Here is an 18,969-nt window from a genome sequence, read left to right as displayed (position 1 = left end):
CACGCCGCGCGGCAGGAGGGGACGGAGGAGACACGGGAGCCGCTCGCGCTGATCACGGGGACAAACAGTGGGGTCATGTGAGGAGGAGATGCCGCCGCCGCAGCCGCCGCCGCTCCTGCAGCCGCCGCCTTCTCCGGCCGCCGCTGCCTCCGCCCGCCCACCGGCTCCGGCGGCTCGAGGCCCCGGGACGCTGCGCGGCTGCCCCCCGCCCACTGCACGCGGCCCTCGGGCCTCCCTCCCTGAGCAGCCGCCGCCGCCGCGACTTTTTTTTTTAACACGGCCCGCCCTGGATGGCCGCCGCCTGTGCCCCGGATCCCCGGCTCGCGCGTCCGCCGCCCGGCCTGGCCCAGTGCGGCGGCGGATCGCTGCTGCAGCCGCCGCCGCTTTCTATTTTTCCCCCTTTTTTTTTCCTCCTTTACTTGAGCTGCGCGCGCGCGGCGGCGGCGGCGGCGGCGGCGCGAGCCCGGGACCGACGCGCGCGGGGGGAGGGCAGCCCCCGGGGAGCGCGCGCGCTGTCTGTCTCCTCCGCGGGCGGGCGCGCGCGGGCCCGGGCCTCGGCGGGGCGCGAGGTCGCCGCCGCTGCCACCCGCCGCCGCCCGGCGCCCGCCGCGTGCTGCCCGGCTGGAACGCGGGCCCGGATGGAACGTCGGGGCGCCTGGAGGAGGGGCTCGGGCCGCCGGGGACCAGGCAGGCCGGCGGGATTTGGGGACAGTAAAGTAGGTCGGGGGGGAGGGGTAAGTGGGTGGCAGGGAAGGGGGCGCGCGCGCGCGCTCCCGGCGGCCGGGCTCGAAGGCGGAGGCCCGGGGCGCATGCGCACGTCGGGGCGGGGCCGGCGCGCGCACGCAGGGCCGGGCGGAGGCGGCGCGGGGCACGTACTCGGCCTGGCAGCGGGCGGAGGCCGGGGCGGTCGGTCCCCTTCCTCCCGGCCAGGACTCCGGTCCCCATGGGTGAACGCAGCCGCCTGGGCCTCCCACCGGGCGCCGCGAAACAGACGCTTCTCTCAGACTCGGCGTTGTGATTATAAATTTTATTTAGACTTAAGAGGGGAAGAGCTTAATCAGTGTTCCTTCCAATTAAAAAAAAAAAAATACAAAAGCTACATACAAAACGTGAGATCAGACGACTAAACTTTCCCGACTCAGGGCCAAGTTCTGCAAGGGAGAAAAAAGAAGAGTATGAACTGGGGGGCCCGGAGGAGAGGGGTCCAGGAAGGGTCTTAAAGTCGGGGTGCTCTCACCTTCTTAAGCCTCCGCTCTCTGGACGCCTGGGAGTCGGTCTCGGAGTAAGGGGGAGGCGCCGGGGGGTAGTAGGCCTCCTCCTCTTGCTCTTCCTCCCTGTAAGGTCTCCTCTCCCCCGACCCCTTTTTCCTCAAGGCCTCTTCTAGCAGCCGCCCATCATACCGCGGGTCCTCAGACCTGGAGCCATTGTCCCAAGGGTCCCGGGAGCGGTGGTAGTGGGACCTGGGGTCAGCATGAGGGCGATCCCTAGACCTGACGTCATCATAGTGGGGATCCCGGGAGTGTGGAAAGTCCCTCAGATCATCTTGGTCATAGAGGTCGTCGCGGCTGCGGCTTCGCGGGGGCGCGTAGGCTCGGCCTCTCCGCCCACTACTTGGGGGCGACCGCCTCCCTGACTCTGCAGAGCCTGGCCGCAGGTCATCCAGAGCATCCACAGAGTGGGCCCGCGGCCGCCCAGCCCGCCAGCCACTTCCTGGCCGCTCTGTGGGAGGCTCCTGCTCCCACCTCCTGGGGCTCTGGGGGGAGCGGCGACCCCACTCCTCATCCCGGATCGGGGTGAGGGCAGGGCCCCGGGAAGGGCGAGATCGCCAGTCGTCCTCATGAAGGGAGGTGACTTCACTCATGGCTGTAAGGAAGGGGGGGTGTCACTGCTGGGGGAGGCTAGGACTTAAGGTCAGGAGCCTGAAGCCCAGCAGGGTCATCCTCTTGGTTCACATACTCTCTAGGGCCATGGTGGGAAAGGAGGGACTGTGTCCAGGGACGGCATCAAGCATGGCTAGGGTAGGTATCAGGAAGTCATGCTTCCCCTCCCCCCTCAAGCCCTCAGACCCCAAGGCTCCTGCTCACCCCGCTCCACACGGCCATTGGGGGGACCAGGTCGAGAAGGGTCAAAGTTGGCCAGCTCTTTCTCCATGTAATACAGGACCCGCATGGAGTCGTCCTGCTGGTTGGCCTGAATCCTGTAGCCGCTACGCACTTCTAGGGACAAGGGGTTGGAGGTGGTCGGCTTGGAAGGAAGGTGCTGACTCAGCCCTTTCCCCTACAGGCATGCCCAACCTCAGAATGATGGTTCTCACCTGAGGTCACACTGCTGTCCACGTCGCGAAGCAGGGGTACCTGGGAGCTGTGGCCTCCAACTAGGGGAGACTGGCTGTCAGTGGCTGTCCACCTGGCACAAAGCCCTGCGTTTCCAGCCCACCTGTTCACTCTTGCTTCCATCCCCAACCCACACCCACGTCCCCGGCTGCTGTTTCCCCCAGGCCTCACCTGAGCTGTTCCTGTCGAAGTCTCCAGGGTACCCTCCAGGGTACCCGTTGTAGACGGGGCCCATGGGAATAATGGCTGGTGGGGGCGGGGTCTTGGCTGGGGAGAGGTGGGCGTAGGTGCTGGGGGCGTAGATGCTTGGGACGCCTGAGGTGGCTGCTTTGCCCGCAGCATACACTGGGAGGACACACACAGTTGCATGAGAAAGTGGGCGGGAGCCACGCTGCCTTCCATCCATGGGGGTTCTGGGAGGACATGGGCCTAACCTTTCCAACGCCCCACTGCTGTAAAGCTTTCCGAAGCACTTGGGTCCCCACTGGTCCTCATTCAGTTTCTGCAGCCCCAATGTGGCAGGCCAGCATGCTTGGCTTGACAGTCGGGTGGTTTGCCAACATTTGACAATCAAAAGGTTTTACTAAGATTCCAACTCTCCAGCCGACTTTTTGGAAGATGTGGCCACCCTGGGCCTGCCTGCTGACAGGGCGACAAGTGGGCAGAGCTGCCCCTTCAGATAAAGCCTGTGTGCAGGGTCCACCACTGTCCCCATAGCTGGAATCAAGTACCCCCTTTGGTGGCTGAGCCCCTGCTCTAGAATGAGTTATCTGGGAGGAGCCCATGCTCACTCCGCACTCACACCTGCTGGGTCCTCCCCACTGTGTCACCTTCCAGACCCAGATGCAATGGGAGTCAGTCTGAGGCAGGAGCCCAGGAGTTAACTTGCCTGCCTTGGCCCAGCAGCAAAATATCTCCAGTGTTTCCAACTCCCGGGCCACACCCGCCCCACCCTGCCGTGCCAGGCTCTAGGCTTGACAGCTCAAGGGCAAATCCTCCCTGCTCCCTTCCTCCCCCTGGCTCCTCCCCCTGGCGAGAGGCTGGGCTCTGGTGGCTGCTCCCACAGCCAAGTTGGAGGGCCCTAGGCAGGTTGCTTCCTCCCTGGGACTTGAACTGGAAAGTGCAAGGCGGAGATGGGCTCGAACGCTCCCTTCACCCGACTGTTTTGGAAGCAGAAGGCTAAGTGCACGGCCCCTCCTAGAAGCCCCTTGTTAGCTCAGGAGACTTGTCATTTTGTAGTTAGCAGAGGGAGGCGCTGTCCCCTGACGGGTCTGTGGGGGCAGAAGTAACAGGCCCTCTGTCAGGGAGTTAACGGGACATCTGGCTGGGGTAGCAGGGTCTCAGGATGGAAGAAATGTGGCGTGGGGACACAGAAATGTAGCCATGGGACAGGCACTTGCAGTCCTGGCTGCGGGCCCCGTCCTAATTAGGGGGCTAACTGCAAAGTTGGTTGCAGCCCATCTGTGAGATGGACTGACACCCACCGCCTGAGCAAGAAGCTCTCAGCTGAACACGGCAACAGAGGGGCGGGGATGGCCAGCGCAACTGTTCCAGAGGAGCCAGGGTGCCCACCACTGAGACCAGTGACTGTAAAACTAGCCAGCAGGGACTGAGCCGCGACCCCGTGCTGGGCACTTACGGGCAGTCTTCCCTTAACTCTCCCAACACCCCGTCAGGTTGGGGCCTCACAGAGAAGGAAACGGGGCTCAGAAGGGACTGCTGCTTGCCTGAGGTCACCCGGTGTGCGCGGCAGGGCTCTGACTGGCGACGAGGCCCTCGGTCACTACCGAGGCTGGCGGCGGCAATGCCCGACAGCCAGTGTGCGCAGAACGTTTTGTCCGAGCCGAGCCCCGAGCCAAATGCCGTGCATGTGACTTCACCAAATCCCTAGGCGTACCTGGTGTGGCGAGCTCTGCCACCAGCCCCATCTTACAGGGGAGGGAAAGTCACTCACTGGGCTCCCAAGCTGGCCGCAAACCTCCACCTGCCCATGCTTGCGACGGTCACCTGGTCTTTTACTGTCACTGCTCTGTGGACGGCGCACAGAGATGCTGGTCTACTCAGACACTCCCCTAAAGGAAACTAGGGACTGTGTGGTCCCCGAGGAGGGGACTCTTTCTCCTCTCTTGCCTTTCTGTTTGGTTTGCTTCCTCCCCCTTCAGCTCTGGCCCCACGGCCGCTCCCAGCCCTCCCCAGGTGCCCACTCTGACACGTCCTTAGGTAGCCGGGCAAACCGTGGAGTGTTCATGTGGACACGTGCTTTTAAAAGTTTGCTTAAATTACATGATGCTATAAACCTTGTGTGGTTTCTTACCTTTTTCACTTAAAGATTTTGTTTTTAAAGGGAGCTTCACTTCCAGGTGACTATCTTATACTATTGGGCATTTTCTTTTTACCATGTGCATGGATTATACTATCCAAAGAAAACACTCAAAATAAATGAAAATTAAAAATAAATTAAAAGCTGGAGTAAGTAAATGATAATCTGAAATAGCAGACCCTCCTCGGCCTGCTTTCTCCCGGTTGCTAACCTTATAACCTCCAGACCGGTGGCGCTGTCCCTGGGGGCAGGGAGACAGCCACCTCCTCCCCTCGGACCTAGGAAGGAGGCCAGGTAGGGGCGGTCACAAGAGGGGACTTACGGGCCTCTGGGCAGCAGCACTTGTCGGGGCAGCAGGGGCATCTGACGTAACAGCAGCAGGTGTGCGGGCAGCACTGACACCAGCAGATGCCCAGGAGGAGGAAGACGAGGAAGGCGGCCAGGCAAACGATGACCACGAAGAGCCAGTCTGCAGGGAGATGAGAAGAGGCCCTGAGCCGGGAGGTCTGCGAGAGAACAGGGACGGACAGGCAGAGCAGGGCGGCGCAGAGCTGGTGCAGGCGACTCCGTGCGAAGCTCATGGGGAACCTGCAGCCAGAGGCAGGGCTCAGCAGCAGAGGGGCGCCCACCCCTCTGCACCCCAGGCCAGTCCCCCTGGGTTCAAGCAGACAAGGCAGAAAGCAGCAGGCACCCTGGCCGCAGCAAGACAGACGGTTGCTCTGGGACGGAAGAGACAGCCTGCTGGCCAGGTCCCGCCACCTGAAGAGCGCTGCAGGCGCCAGTCACAGGAGCCAGGGCCTGCACCCCAGGCCCTGCTCAGCCCGCCCAGCCCCAGACACAGAGCCGGTCACTACATGCTACTCAGTCCGAGTCAGGCCAGGTTAGTGGGGGGTCCACAGCGCGTGGGGTTTAGTTGGGAGGGGGAACACCCGAGTCAGTCGCCGTAAATGGTGTGTGGGAACCCCCGAGAGAAGACTCCACCCCCCATACCTTCCAAGGGCCCCGCCTGAAAACCAGGTAAGAGCTCAGCCACCCCAGAGGTCCTGCCTAGAGGGACAAAAGAGAAACAGGAGATTATGCTGGCAGGAGCCAGCCCAGGCTGCCCCCCCAAAACCCGGCCCCGGCCGCTCAAGTCGAAGGTGTGCCCTGAAGTGGGGAAGGGCCGGTGGCCTAGGAGGGTCTTGGCATGTGGCTCCTGCCCTCCACCCCTGCCCAGATGTGGGGGCTGGTTGGTGTGAAGACTTCCGTCACACAGTCCCCCTGCTGTCATGCCACAGAGGGTTCCAGCACATGTCCCGTGGCGTTCTGAAGGCTCTACCTCAGCCCGGACACCCCATCCTTTCTCATACATGGGTCCTGCCACCCCAAAGGGTCCCAACCCAGGTGACAGGCATAGTCCTGATCCTTAGGCAGAGCAGGCACAGTGCCCTGGGGCCCACGAAAATGCTTTGTTTTTATTTTAAAATCTGAAAAAAAATATATAATAATGAATTGTCTTTATAACAATACAATCATGAAGTTTTTTAAACAGAAGAAGGGGCCCAGCAAGGCAAAAGTCCTGTGTGTTCCCGGTTCCACGACCCACGAGGGCTTGATCTCAGTTTGTGAATTGTCACACGCGAATGTCTTCCACCTGTGCCTCCGCTCGGGGCCCCAGAGCTCTGTGTCCCACAACCCTTGTGTCTCGGAAGGCCCACACACGTGGGTCTGCATCCACAAAGCCCCCTCCAGAGCTCACACACGTGGCACCACCTGCCCCTGCAACGGGGCAGGACACATGTCACTCAGTGGCTCTCAAAGTGGGGTCCTGGTCATTTGGCCAAAACTTGGTAACACTAAGACGTTATGTGCCTGTTCACTCTTGTTCTCTCGCGCGTACAGCGGAGTTTTCCCAAGGCTCCGTGACGTGATGACGTCATCGCCCCATCGGCTAACGGCCTGTGTGCTTGTGTTTCTTGTGCTTTAAAAACTTCCCCGTTTCAATTTCTAATACATCAAGCAACTAGAGAGAGAACCCACAAAAGCTTAAGCAAAAACTCTTGGAGACCCTCAATAATTTTTTAGAGTGCAAACAGGCCCTGAGACTAAATTTTGGGAACTGCTAATGCGGATGGCGTGTTTCGCCAGAGGACACGCGGAGGTTCCTGGGCCACCGGTGCACACGTGAATTGTCGTGTGTGGCATCCTGAGACTCGTTCCCAGTCACATGCTTATTCACACACGTGTGGGGACGGCAGTGTACAGGCCGGCAGCGTCTCTCACACAGAGCACATGCCACACGAGACCACGTGTGTCGGCTGCAGCAGGGCACCCGGCCAGTGGCGACGTCCCCTCCACGTCTGGCCTCACAGCCAGACACCCCGTCCTGCCCCTGGGCATCTGGAGTCGGCCTCCTTTCAGTCCACTCAGCCTACACGCTCTCTGTGCAAGCCACGCAGCGCCGTCCAGCAGGGCAGACGGCAAGGTGCCTGTTCTTTGGCAAGTGACTCTGTGGTGACATGTGGCCCTGGGGACGTGGCAGGAGGTGGTTCAGCCTCCCTGTGATTTTACACACAACCAACCTTCCTCACTCACTGCCAATCAACTCTGGTCACATCTGGATTTTCAAAAACTGAGACTGGGAAGAGGCTGAGTCCCCAGTTCTCTGCACCCTTAGTTTGGCTCTGGCTGGATGGAAGCGTGTGGCGAGGGGTCCCTGCCTGGGGTGCAGGGTCCAAAAAGGCCCAAGTGACTGGCGGTGCCAAGGGGAGAGCAAAGCAGGCGACAGAGCCCAGAGGGTGAGCTGGAGGGCAGAGGGCAGACAGACAGAGGTGGACAAAGGGGCCGTGCCCTCCCCTTCCCAGGCTCTCGGGGCCCAGCCCCACTCACCAAGGACGATGAGCTCCGCGTACCCCTCGTTGTTCCCCTGGAGGTCCTGGGCCGAGACCACGGAGCAGTAATACACACCGCTGTCCCCCCAGGCCGTCTGCTCAAAGGTCAGGTCGGCATCTGGATCAGGAGAGATGGCATAAGGGCACCTTCGGGGTGGGGGCAGCTAACCCCGGCAGGGCCACGGCCCACTCCTGTTCCCAGCACACCAGCGCACTGCAGGTGAATCGAGTGACAATGACGGAATTCTTACAAGGGCACGCTGCCCTTCGTGCCCTGTTCTAAACCCTTCACTCAGCCTATTCCAAGAAGTCTGTGAGGTGGTACCGTTAGCATTCCTGTTTTGCGGATGGGACACCAGGTCTGGAGAGATCGCCTCATCTGCCCCAAGTCACACAGCTCGTCAGTGGTGCGGCAGGGACAGTCTGGCTCCAGAGGCGGCGTGTTTCAGCTTAGAGCCATCCTCTGTGCCACCTGTCAGAGCCGAAGCCCCGCCGTGCACTGCCAGGAGCCCCGTGTGGACCCAGGGGACAAACCAGAGTAAGGAGGCAGACACAGGCCGGATTCCAGACGGCAGGAGAGGCCCAGGCAGCCTCAAAGAGCGGGTGTGTCGTGTGGGAGACAGAGACTGAGACCCTCCCAGTGGCCTGTCCATTCCCTCGCTCCCTGCCCGCGTTCCAGGTCAGGCCGAGGGCTTGGGGACGCTCGGGGCTGAAGCAGTCCCAGGCAGGGAACCTGTTCATTATGCCACTAATCAAAGTCTTTCACCACATCCGGTTTCCTCTGCACTCCTCAGGCCCTAATTAGTTAAATACCTTCAGGGGCTCGCCAGTGTGGGGCAGGGGCACCCACGGGCAGCTCTGCCTTGGGCCCACGGGGGACAGGAGCAGGCCAGAGGTGAACATCACAGCCAGGAAATGCCCTCCACTCCATAGCCGCTTCCTTCCCAGTCGCTCCTGTTCCCGGAGACCTGCCTACCACCTTGCCCTGCTCCATGACAGCTCTGTGACAGCTGCAACTGCGGGTGCCCCATCCACACCACCTGGCGCCCACTGGGACATTCGTCATAACTGCTGAAGGAACGGAAGAACCTGAGCCTTCTTCCCTCCTCAGAAGGCAGGCCTCATGTCCACAGAAAACCTGTCTACACCATTCCAGACACTTCCCCGGGCCCACTAGGCCCCTGGCATGACCCGGCCTCTGGTCGTCAAGCCGGTCTCACCCCCACCGTCCCCTCTGCTTACGAGACTCCAGACACAATGGCCTCTGCACCGTCCCCAGCATGTGGGGCTCCTGCCTGCCTTGGCTTGTGCCGCGGCTCCCATACCCAACCTCTGAGGTGCGTCACTCGGCTGACTGCCCATCGCCCTGTGAGAATGCCGGCTCCATGCCACAGGAGCTGGTGTGTCTGTCACTGCTGGGCCCCCAGCGCCCGGCACGTGGCCAGGCAGGAGCAGAAATGAACCCACTTTCTCCTCACGCTGACCTTCCTTAACCTTTGTCTTCTGTTCCGGCATTCTGGGCACAGGGCTACGTGCTAATACACACTTGATTCATTCACTCAACACCCAACAAATAATTGCGGAGTGCTCTCTACGCTCTAGGCAGTATTTGAGACACTCGGTATACTAGAGAGCAATGGTTTTCAAAGTGTGGCCTGCGGGGTTCCCTGAGTCCTTTCCAGGAGATCCCTGAAGTCAAAGTTATTTTCTTTTTCTTTTTCTAAAATATGTCATCTTTGGAAGAGAAAAAAAATTTTTTTAGAGATGGGGGTCCCATATGTTGCCCTGGCTGGTCTCGAACTTCTGGCCTCAAGCAATCCTCCCACTTCCACCTCTCAAAGTGCTGGGATTACAGGCAGAAGCCACCACTCTAGGCCCAATGTTATTTGCATAATCACAACAAAATGTTATCTGCCTTTTCCAAGTGTACTGTAGAGTCTTCCAGAGCCACAAGCAACATATGACAGACACCGAAGCAGCTTTGAGAATCCAGCCTCTTCTATTCAGCCTGACTTCAGAGACTCGCAAAACTATCAAACGATTCCACTCTTCTCATTAAAATGTGTTTGGTTTTGGAACATTTTTTTTTCCATAAAAAGCATGTTATTTATGTTAACCTATAATGACTTTATTACTGTCATTAGAACATTTCTTAAACTCTTCTCAGTCTGCTGGCTATAAATTATTGAGGACCTCGGTAATTATGAGGGCACAGAGACTTCAAGACCAAAACATTTGGGAGCCACCGCGGTGAAGAACAGATATGAATCCTCGCCTTACAGAGCTCGGGTTCTAACTGGGAAAGAGAAAAATAAAACATCTGACTAAGTCACGTATCAGACAGTGATAAGCAGCTCAGAGAGAACGAATCAGGGAAGGTAGACGGGGAAGACAAGGTAGACGGGGAAGACCAGGCAGGCGCAGAGCCGGGGGCTGTGTGATTTTAAAGGAGGCCAGGGCAGGCCTCTGGATAAGGTGACCTTCGGAGCAGAAGTGAAGGAGTTGGGGACAGGCCTCCCCTCCGCGGTCAGCCTCTTGGCCTCCGGTTATCAAGCTCTTATTCCGCGCCGGGCCCCTATGCACGCATGCTTTCACTGAATCCTCGTAAAGCTCCAGATTCTCCTAAATCCTCCAGTTTTCCACAGTGCCCTCGTGACCCATTATTTTTCCACCTGTATCTTTAGAGCAGACCTGACCACGCCTCCCCAGCACCGGAGCTCAAGAGCTGGTCCCTGCCGGAAGCCGGGAGGTGGGCGGGAAGCCCCCGCCGCAGCAAACGTCCGCACAGGCCAGGAGCTGAAATCTGGGAGTCTCGTGGACTGAGTCTGGGCCTCGATGCGTTTTGTTTGGCCTGAATGATGTTTTCAAAACCCACAAAAAACATGGCTTTCCGGCTTCTTTAGATCAATCCGAAGGCCTGGGCCCACCTCCTTCCTGCAAGGCGCACCCTGTTCCCGGTCCCCAGCTGGCCCTGAGATCACACAGCTACGCACGGCTTTAACTGTTTTAGGTGCAGGGAGAAGACACCAGGTCTTTGAAGGGAGCAGGAGCCAGGCCTCTGGTTCCCTCCTGATACGTGGCAGAGATGGCCCTCACGATTTCAGAGGTCTCATGGCCCTCTGCTCCAGCGCTGCTGAGAAAGCAGGGCACCTGGGCCCCAAAGAGCCTGAGAGGTGGAAACTGGGCTCCTATCCATCACCCCACATCACTCAACGCAGGGAAGAATGAATGGAAGGGAGGCAGGACCCACTGGGACCCGAGGGACACCTCCAGGGTGAACACCTTTCTGGCTGGCCCAGGCCCTTTCACTTTTAGAACCCATGACCATAGAACACCACAGGGAAGTCCACTTTTCCCCATCCTCAAAGCCGAAAGGGAGGAAGCTCTCCTGGGTACTGGGTTTCCTGAAAGGACAGGCACACAATGGATGTTTACCCGCCAGGGCCTGTATCAAACCAGAACCCAGGTCCAGGCAGCTTGGAAGATCCAGACCTAGAGCGAGAAGGGGTCCCCACCCATATAGGCCAAGGGTCGTTCTGGAGTTTTGCGCCTGGCAGAAGAGCCACTCTCACTCAGTATTTGGGTTGTCCCGACAGAAGCCGGGCAGTCCTGCCTGGTCCGGACTCAAGCAGCTCCTGGGTTAGAGGAGAGGGGCCTGTAGAGGTTGGACTTCTTATTGCTCGTATTACTGCTATTATTATAGAATGAACCCCTGCCTCCCCCACCATTGCCCAGTTTTCTTAACCTTCAAGCACTTGACAGCGTAAAGTTGTGTTTGTCTCTCTCACTGCAACCTGACGATTTTCTTTACTGCTGTATCATCAGGGCCTAGAACAGCACCTGGTGTATATTAGGTGCTCAATAAATCTTTGTCGTTAAATAAAAGGAATGGATGGACGGATCGAAGGAAGGACTGCTTCCTTCACTGGTCCTTTAAGACACTGGCACTCAAGAACTTCTGGGTGGGGACCCCAGGTTGGGCACAAGGGCGCCAGCCCCACCACCCAGGCAAGCCCAGCCTCGTCCTCCCTGCCCCGCCCAACGTACTTCCTGTGATGGTGATCCTCCGGCCCTGGTAGTACTCTCCCAGGGTCACGGCATTGCCCTGCTTGGTGGCCACAACCCTGACGGTGCGCACACTGTCCTGGCACTCCACGTAGGGGTTGTAGCCTGGGTTACCAGCCGCCAGCTGGGCATTGAGCTGGTTGTCGACGCTGGCTGGGGAGAAGGCGTCGGCGATGCGGTCCCGGCAGAAAGACTTGTACTTCCAGATCACGATGGGTACCGTGGGGGTCGTGGTCACCTGGTAGGAGCAGGGCAGGGTCACCGGCTGGAATAGGATCACCACGTGGAAGGGGTTTGACACGGTCACCTGGATGGCACTGGCAGGAGCTGAGGGCAAGAGCAGAGTCAGCAGGGACTGCAGTGAGCTCAGGCAAGTACCCCAAGAGGAAGGAGCAACATCGCTTGTCACCAGCCTGACACAGTGTATGGTTTTGTGGAGCCCCTGGCACGCGTTCTTCCTTAATCCCCAGGACCGTGTGACAGTAGCTACAATAATCACGCCCATTTTATAGACCCGTGGGGCTTTAGTGGCAAGCATACAGTCACATGGCCACTGTCCTTGGAACCTCCTGTCCATCTCTCTCTCCCCAGCCTGTGGCCTCTGAACCACCCCGTTCCCTCGCCCTTGGCGACTGTCTCACAGAAAAGGGCCGCTCTCTGTGGCCGGCACCGGCAAACCCGAGTGGCCACTGCGATGTCTCTGGCGCCCCAGGCCCACCTCAAAACAAACCACCAAGGGCTCCAAGTCGCCCAGGGTTTTTTGATTTGTAGGGAAAATTCTGGAGCTGTCTGATAGAACTGCTTTGCCAGGCAGTGGCTAAAGCCCGCACGATATCCCCAGCAGCCTCTGGCGACCCCATCCTACCCAAGGCCGTCTCCAAGGACCGCGCCCGAAGAGCTCACTGAAAGATGAAGCCCCCTCACCCGCACACAAACGAACATCGATCCGGGTGGAAGCGTGCCAGCAGAGATGGTTTCGAGTCCAGAAGTCCATCCGCCCAGACTCTCACGTACAGATACTCGGAGGCTGGGAAGTCCCCAGTCCCACACCCACCCCAGCCGAGGCCTGGGCACTGCTTCTCGAGCTCTCCCTCCAGGAAGCATCCGATCCAGCCCTCCCGGCCCCGGCCCCGTTACTCCGACACTCGGCGCGATATGGCGGCCCTTCACCCCCGCCCCACAAAGGGTCGCGTTCTCCCTGCAGCGCCGGGACTCACCGTCCGGGCAGTTCCACTTCCTGCTATCTCCACACCAGGGCGGGGAAGCGCTCCCCTCCACGGATGGGGTGTTGCCCCCGCCCCGGCCGGCACCCGAGGGATTTCCGCAGATCCAGGGGATCCGGAGGTCCTAGTCTCTGTCCCCTCCCCCCCCGCTCTCCCGCCGCCTCGGCCGCACTGCCCGCCCCGCTCTAGAGAGCCCTCCCGCCGTCCCGCAGCACCGGGGACCCCGCGCCCTGTACCTGTGCACCAGGTGCTCAGAAGGAGCCACACGAAGACGACCGCGCCCCGGCCTGGGGCGGCCGGGTGGGAGCCCAGCCCCCGGGAGAGCCCGCGGGCCACCAGCGCCATCGCGGCCGTCCAGGCGCGCCGGCCCGCGCGTCCCTGCCCAAGTACCGGAGGGTAGGGGGCGCGGCGCGCACCACGGCCGGGAGGGGTGCACGCTCCTCCCCTTCTCGCTTCCGTTCCCCGTCCCTATTCCAAGTCCACCCTGCCGCGTTCTAGAAGTTTTAAGGAACGGAGACAACGTGGACGAAGCGCAGGCTTTCAGCTATCCGGGGAAACTTCCTTGGCCCAGTGTGGCTCTCCGAGCCACCCGCCCCCGCGCGCCCTGGGGAATGGATCCGCCCAGGTACACAAGGGTGGGAGCCGAGGGCCGGGCTTGGGGGTGGGCGGTGGGGAGGGCCGCCTCCGCCTCCCTCCCCGGAAGTGGGCTGACCCAGGTGCGCTCCGGCCCCCAGGGCCGGGACCAAGTGACCGGCTCGCTGGGAGGGCGCGGGGACTACGAGTCCCATCCGGCCCCCTCCTGCTCGAGCCAAGCTGAGCGGACCGGGATCCAGGAGAACCGGGCCCCACTTGGGGTGATCCACCTGTTGGGAGGGGGCGGGTCCCGCCGCGCACCTGTTCCTTCCTGCCCACACCCCCCTCCCCGGCTGGCGATGGACCTGCCTAGGTGCGCCCTGCGGGGAGGGGCCAGTCGGTAGTGCCTGACTTTTCCAATCGCTCCGGGATCCTCGGGTCTGGGTGCAGGGAGGCGCTTCGGGCCTCCTTGTGCTCCCCAGCTAGGTGACGTAAAGAGCCAAGGGAAGTCCGCCGAAGGGGAGCTCTGCCCCCTCGGGAACGCCCGAGGGGAATCCGCCCCAGGAAACGTTGGAATTTTACCAAGGAAGTTCTCGCCACCTCCCCGTTCCCAACTCTTGGTTCCGCCCCGGGGCATCCCTTGCCCCAGGCCAGGCCTCCGGAAACTGGCTCTTAAAGGGACCGAGCGGAGGCGCGGGGCCGGGGACCTGTTTCCGCCTCAGGATTCCCGGGGACCGGCCACCTGTGTCCGAGCGCGGCGGGGCGGGGCGCGCGAGCAGTGGGCCGGGCGATCTGCGCGACTCTGCTGTCCCCCAACGGCGGCCGGGGGAAGCGCATCCTGGTGAACCCTGTGCGCTTCCTCCCGTCGGACTTGGGGAGGTTGCAAACTGACACTAACCAGTGGATTTGGCACCCAGGCGTGTTTTATTCTACCGGACCCCGTTAAAACTCAAGTCAGATCACGTGCCTCTGCTGAAGCCCTCCTGGGGGTCCTCCTCGCTCCTAGCAGAAACTCCTACCGTGGCCTGGTGTCTCTCCAACCTCACCTCCTGCCACTCTCTCTGGCTCACTCAGCTTTAGCCACACCGGCCTCCTCGCTGTCCCCAAAATGCTTCTCACAGTCCTCAGGACCACTGCCCGTGCGACTCCCTCTGCCAGAACACCCTTCCTGCAGATGTCCGCACGATCCTCCACCTGCTTTAGGGCTTTACTTAGAGGTCACCTTTGCAACATCTTCTGTGGCCACTTTTTGTAAAATTTCACCCATTCACAAACCTTTTCCACTTAAAAAATTTTTTTTGGTAAAATATGCATAACATAGGATTTATCATTTCAAATAATTTTAAGTGTAAAATTCAGCGGCATTAATTACAGTACACAATGTTGTGTACCCATCACCACTATGTACACCCAGACTTTTTCATGATCCTCAACATAAACTCTGTGCCCACTAACCCATAACTTCCCATTCCCCTTGCCCCCAACCCCTGGTAGCTTCTATACTCCTTTGCCTATCAAACTGCCCATTCTAGGTGCTTCATATAAGTGGAATCATATAACATCTGTCCTTCTGTGTCTAGCTTATTTCACTAAGAATAATGTTTTCAAGGCCCGCCCATAACGCAGCATATATTAAAGTCAAAATTTCGTTGCTTTTTATGGCTGAATAGTGTCCCATTACATGTATATGCCGCATTTTATTTATCCATTATTTTGATGATGGACGCTTGGGTTGTTTCCATCTTTTGGTTGTTGTAAATAGTGCAGCTGTGGACAGTGGTGTGTGGATAGATATCTGCTTTCCACTCTTTTGGATGTATACCTAGGAGTGGGATTGCTGAAGTGACATCTCATTGTGGTTTTAATCTGCATTTTCATAATGACTGCATTTCCCCAATGGAAAGATGTTGAGCATCTTTTCGTGTACTTACTGTACCGTACAAGGAAGACTGTGTATCTACTTTGGAGAAGTTTCTATTCAGGTCCTGTGCCCATTTTTGAATTGGGTTGTTTGTTTTTTTATTGTCAAGTTGTAGCAATTCTTTATATATTCTGAATACTAATCCCTTAGTATTGTGATGTATGATTTGCAATATTTTCTTCCATTCTTCAGCTTTTTTCGCTTTCTCAATAGTGTCCTTTGATGAGCAAATGTTCTTCATGTGATGAAGTTCAATTTATCTATTTTTTTTTGTTCCCTGTGCTTTTGATGTCATATCTATGCAATTGTTGCCAAATCCAATGTGATGAAGATTTTCCCCCAATATTTTCTTCTAAGAGTTTTATAATTTACCTTAAGTTGTATCTTTGAGACATTTTAATTTTGTATGTATTATAAAATAAGCGTTCAACTTCATTCTTTTGCATGTGGACATTCAGTTTTCGTATCACCATTTGTTGAAAAGACTGTTCTTTCCCCATTAAATGGTTTTGGCTTCCTTGTCAAAAATCAAGTGATCGTATACGTGAGGATTTATTTCTGGGTTCCCTATTCTAGTCCATGGTCTATATGTCTACCCTTATGCCAGTACCATATTGTTTTAATTTCTGTAGCTTTGTAGTAAGTCCAAAGTTGGGAAATAACTTTATTCTTTTTCAAGATTGTTTTGGTTATTGGGGGCCTCTTGCAATTCCATGCAAATTTTAGGATCTGCTTCCATTTCTTTGAAAAAGAACGTTGGAAATTTGATAGGCATTGTGTTAAATCCATAGATGTTTTGGGTGGTATTGGACATCTTAACAATGTTAAATGTTCCTACCCATGAACATGGGATGTCTTTTCATTTATTTAGATATTCTTTAACTTCTTTTAGCAGTCTTTTGTAGTTTTTAGTGTACAAGCCTTTCACCTCCTTGATTGGTTTAAGCCAACTATGGAAACTTCATTTCTTTCCAGGGAGTAGTTTAGATCTGGACATAGGACCCAATCCTGGCCAATGGAACTTTAGGGAAGAACTGCTGGGAAGATTTTGGAAATGGTTTTAATTTTATGTTATAAAGGGACACATCAGAGGAAATACTCCTTGAAACAAACCTTAGCTGTGATCATGATTACTGCCATTTGCCAAGATTCCTGGACATAGTAGAATTCCATTTCTTTTGTTGGCTTGGTGGACTGATAGTGCCATATGGTTATCTCTGGCCAGTGTTTTGTGAGCAAGTGTCACGTGTCATGGAAGGGCAGAGCACTTGATACAGGCCTGAAATCTTGCAGAGCTCTCTTTCTTCCTCTCTGGAGGAACTGGAAACATTTGAGATGGCAGTTGCTCCACTGCGCTGGACCCCTGAGTGACCACAACGTCAACCCACAATAGGTACGGAGTATGAGTGAGAATCAAACCTGCATTGTTTTAAGTCATTGAGATTGGGGGGAAATTCATTACAGTAGCCGATAGCCTGTCTAGACTGATACTGAAATTAATGTCAGTAGTGCTGATGTGATCAAAAATAAAAATCCACGGCATTGGCTTAGATACACTGGGAATGAGAAAACTTATTTGAAACCAGAAGGATGGAGACTGTTGCCTGAGCTACTTTGCAAGGCAGATAACGTACTTAATGAACTTGCAGCTTGAGGGGAAGCAGCTGGAATATAGGAGTTGGAAGTGGATGTTGGCCACTGGGAGACAAAGCCCAGTTAGAACTCAGCTTTTGGCAAGGACAAAATCAAGGTTATAGCATTAGTTAAATAATTATTAACGATCGTTTAAAATCTCTGAATGAATTAAGATACTACCAGAAAATCCTTTCAGGTGGACAAATGTCTCAGTGAAAGAGAGATGAAGGATATGGCTCTCCAAGGATGCTTGACAGAGTTTAAGTTACCTGCAATGAGACAGAGAGAGAGGAGAGACAGAGCAGAAGGAGGAGGAGGAGGAGGAGGGGAGGAAGAAGAAGAAGAAGAAGATCTCGAACAGAAATGTGGATGTGGTTTGTTTTTTTGTTTTGTTTTTTACACATGAACTGGACTGGAGGCTTACAAGGATTCTTAGGTCCCAAACTTTGGGAGACAAAAAGCAGGCTGAGAAAACTTCTGATGTCGCAAAGAGGGCACATCTTCCAGTTCCACTTCAGGTGTAGCCAAGGAGGATAAGGGAAGAGGAGGTACTCCCGGAAGAGTGGGGACACCAGCCGTAGCAACAGTGGCTTGGGAAGCCCCGCCCCCCACCAAGGAGCCAAGTCGGTGCTGATGACGGACTCCTCCCCATCTACAAGATAGGAGGTCCTTGTAATGTTTTCCCACTGGACTGTGGAAATGGTAGAGACGGTGATTCCTGGGTGTCCCTCCTCCTTTCTGATGGGCATGTAGTCATCCTTGTCTATGGAGATGTGGAGCCAAATATTGGCCTTTTTAGTTCGCTTGTTCTGACTTAAGTTTACTCATTTCGTTTTGTGCCCAGCTCCTGTGACCCTGTGCGTTTTCAGCCCTACAACCCATGACACACCATTTGATGACATGAACTGAACTGTAGTCCCGGAAGCACCGTGGAACAGCGTTCATTCTGCCGCCGAGGGCTGACCCTTGAGTTCCGTAGGTGACTTCACAATGCTCAGGGTGGTTCCTAGACTCCTTCTGTCTTCTTGGTCCACCATGCTGGCCACCCTATGGCTGGTTAGCCTTTCTTTCCCCACTCTGGGGGCCCACATATTAATCAGCTGTGCCTACAGGAGTCTATGCCAGCGGGCTTTACTCACGGGCAATGATGTCGTCCTGATGTGCGACCATCCCAAGGCACTCTGGTACTTCTCTTCCATTCTTGGGGAGGATCCTTCCCTGCTCAACTCGATGCCTAACACAAGGAAGCTGCCTGGTGGCAGCCTCCAACTGACCAACCCCCAGCCCTCCCAGACAGGCCTCTATCACTGCCAGAGCAATGACGAAACTCTCTTAGTGGGTTACGAGCTTGACTTCCAGGACGCCACCACCCTGCGTGTTACGCACAAAGGGCTGGACCAAAAGGCCCTGAAGAATGAGACCCTATACCTGGGTGGCAAGATAGTCATCTTTACCTACTGGGAGCCCTGGCAGGACTGTAACCGCTGTGGGGAGCCCGGGGAGCGCAAACGCGTGGGGTACTGCTATGTCGAGGAGCTGCTGGAGAAACCCATGCCCTGTTGGCTCTACCTGAGAGAGAGGAAGACGCCATACAGCCGCATGCGGCCTGAGCTGCAGGTGGAAGCCTGCCACGTACCCTGTGACCACATCAAGAAAATCAACCAGCCATACTTCATCTTTGACGTTTACCAGCTGGGCAAGTTGACCAACAACATGTGGCTCACCTGCCCTTTGGCCTCCATCTACAGGTGACAGGACCAGGGTAGTAGCCCTGCCTTTCGCCCTCAGTCAGTCTTTGTTTCCTGTTGCCCCCTGGGCTAGGGGTTTACTTTCCAACAGAAAATCAGGCTCTTTCTCCCAGACCATAAGCCTTCGCGGTCAGTCTATGCAGGAAGGGGTTAGCTCAGATGTTCATTCAGCAAGAATTCCCTGGTGCTGCCTCTGAGCTGGGCTCTGGGAAGATAATGTCAAGGTCAAAGTGGTGACTAACAACGACCTAGTTCTTATCTGCACAGGCTCCTGATATTCA

At 56.6% G+C, this 18,969-nt stretch overlaps 1 protein-coding gene across 4 annotated transcripts; it reads right to left on the bottom strand.

Moving 5' to 3' along the window:
* Nucleotides 1-1,012: 1,012 nt before the first annotated feature.
* On the bottom strand, nt 1,013-13,783 carry LSR (lipolysis stimulated lipoprotein receptor). Of its 4 annotated transcripts, none has more exons than XM_012651539.1 (10): nt 13,048-13,522; nt 11,571-11,915; nt 7,522-7,641; nt 5,644-5,700; nt 4,976-5,122; nt 2,505-2,678; nt 2,315-2,374; nt 2,085-2,216; nt 1,238-1,863; nt 1,013-1,151 (listed from the first exon to the last, which is right to left on the bottom strand). In XM_012651539.1, exons 1-10 carry the CDS (start codon nt 13,154-13,156, stop codon nt 1,116-1,118), a joined length of 1,806 nt encoding a protein of 601 aa, XP_012506993.1. In that variant the 5' UTR covers nt 13,157-13,522; the 3' UTR covers nt 1,013-1,115. The 4 variants fall into 4 exon arrangements, with proteins under 4 accessions (XP_012506993.1, XP_012506996.1, XP_012506995.1 ...); XM_012651540.1 differs by lacking the exon at nt 13,048-13,522 and adding an exon at nt 12,513-12,673 and having other exon boundaries at nt 1,017-1,151; XM_012651542.1 differs by lacking the exon at nt 5,644-5,700 and having other exon boundaries at nt 2,085-2,213; nt 13,048-13,783.
* Nucleotides 13,784-18,969: the final 5,186 nt, after the last annotated feature.

Source organism: Propithecus coquereli, unplaced genomic scaffold, assembly GCF_000956105.1.
Source record: "Propithecus coquereli isolate 6110/MARCELLA unplaced genomic scaffold, Pcoq_1.0 Scaffold358, whole genome shotgun sequence".
Classification (NCBI taxonomy): domain Eukaryota; kingdom Metazoa; phylum Chordata; class Mammalia; order Primates; family Indriidae; genus Propithecus; species Propithecus coquereli.
Note: the sequence above shows the minus strand (reverse complement) of the source record. Positions and strands in the feature narration are given on the sequence as shown.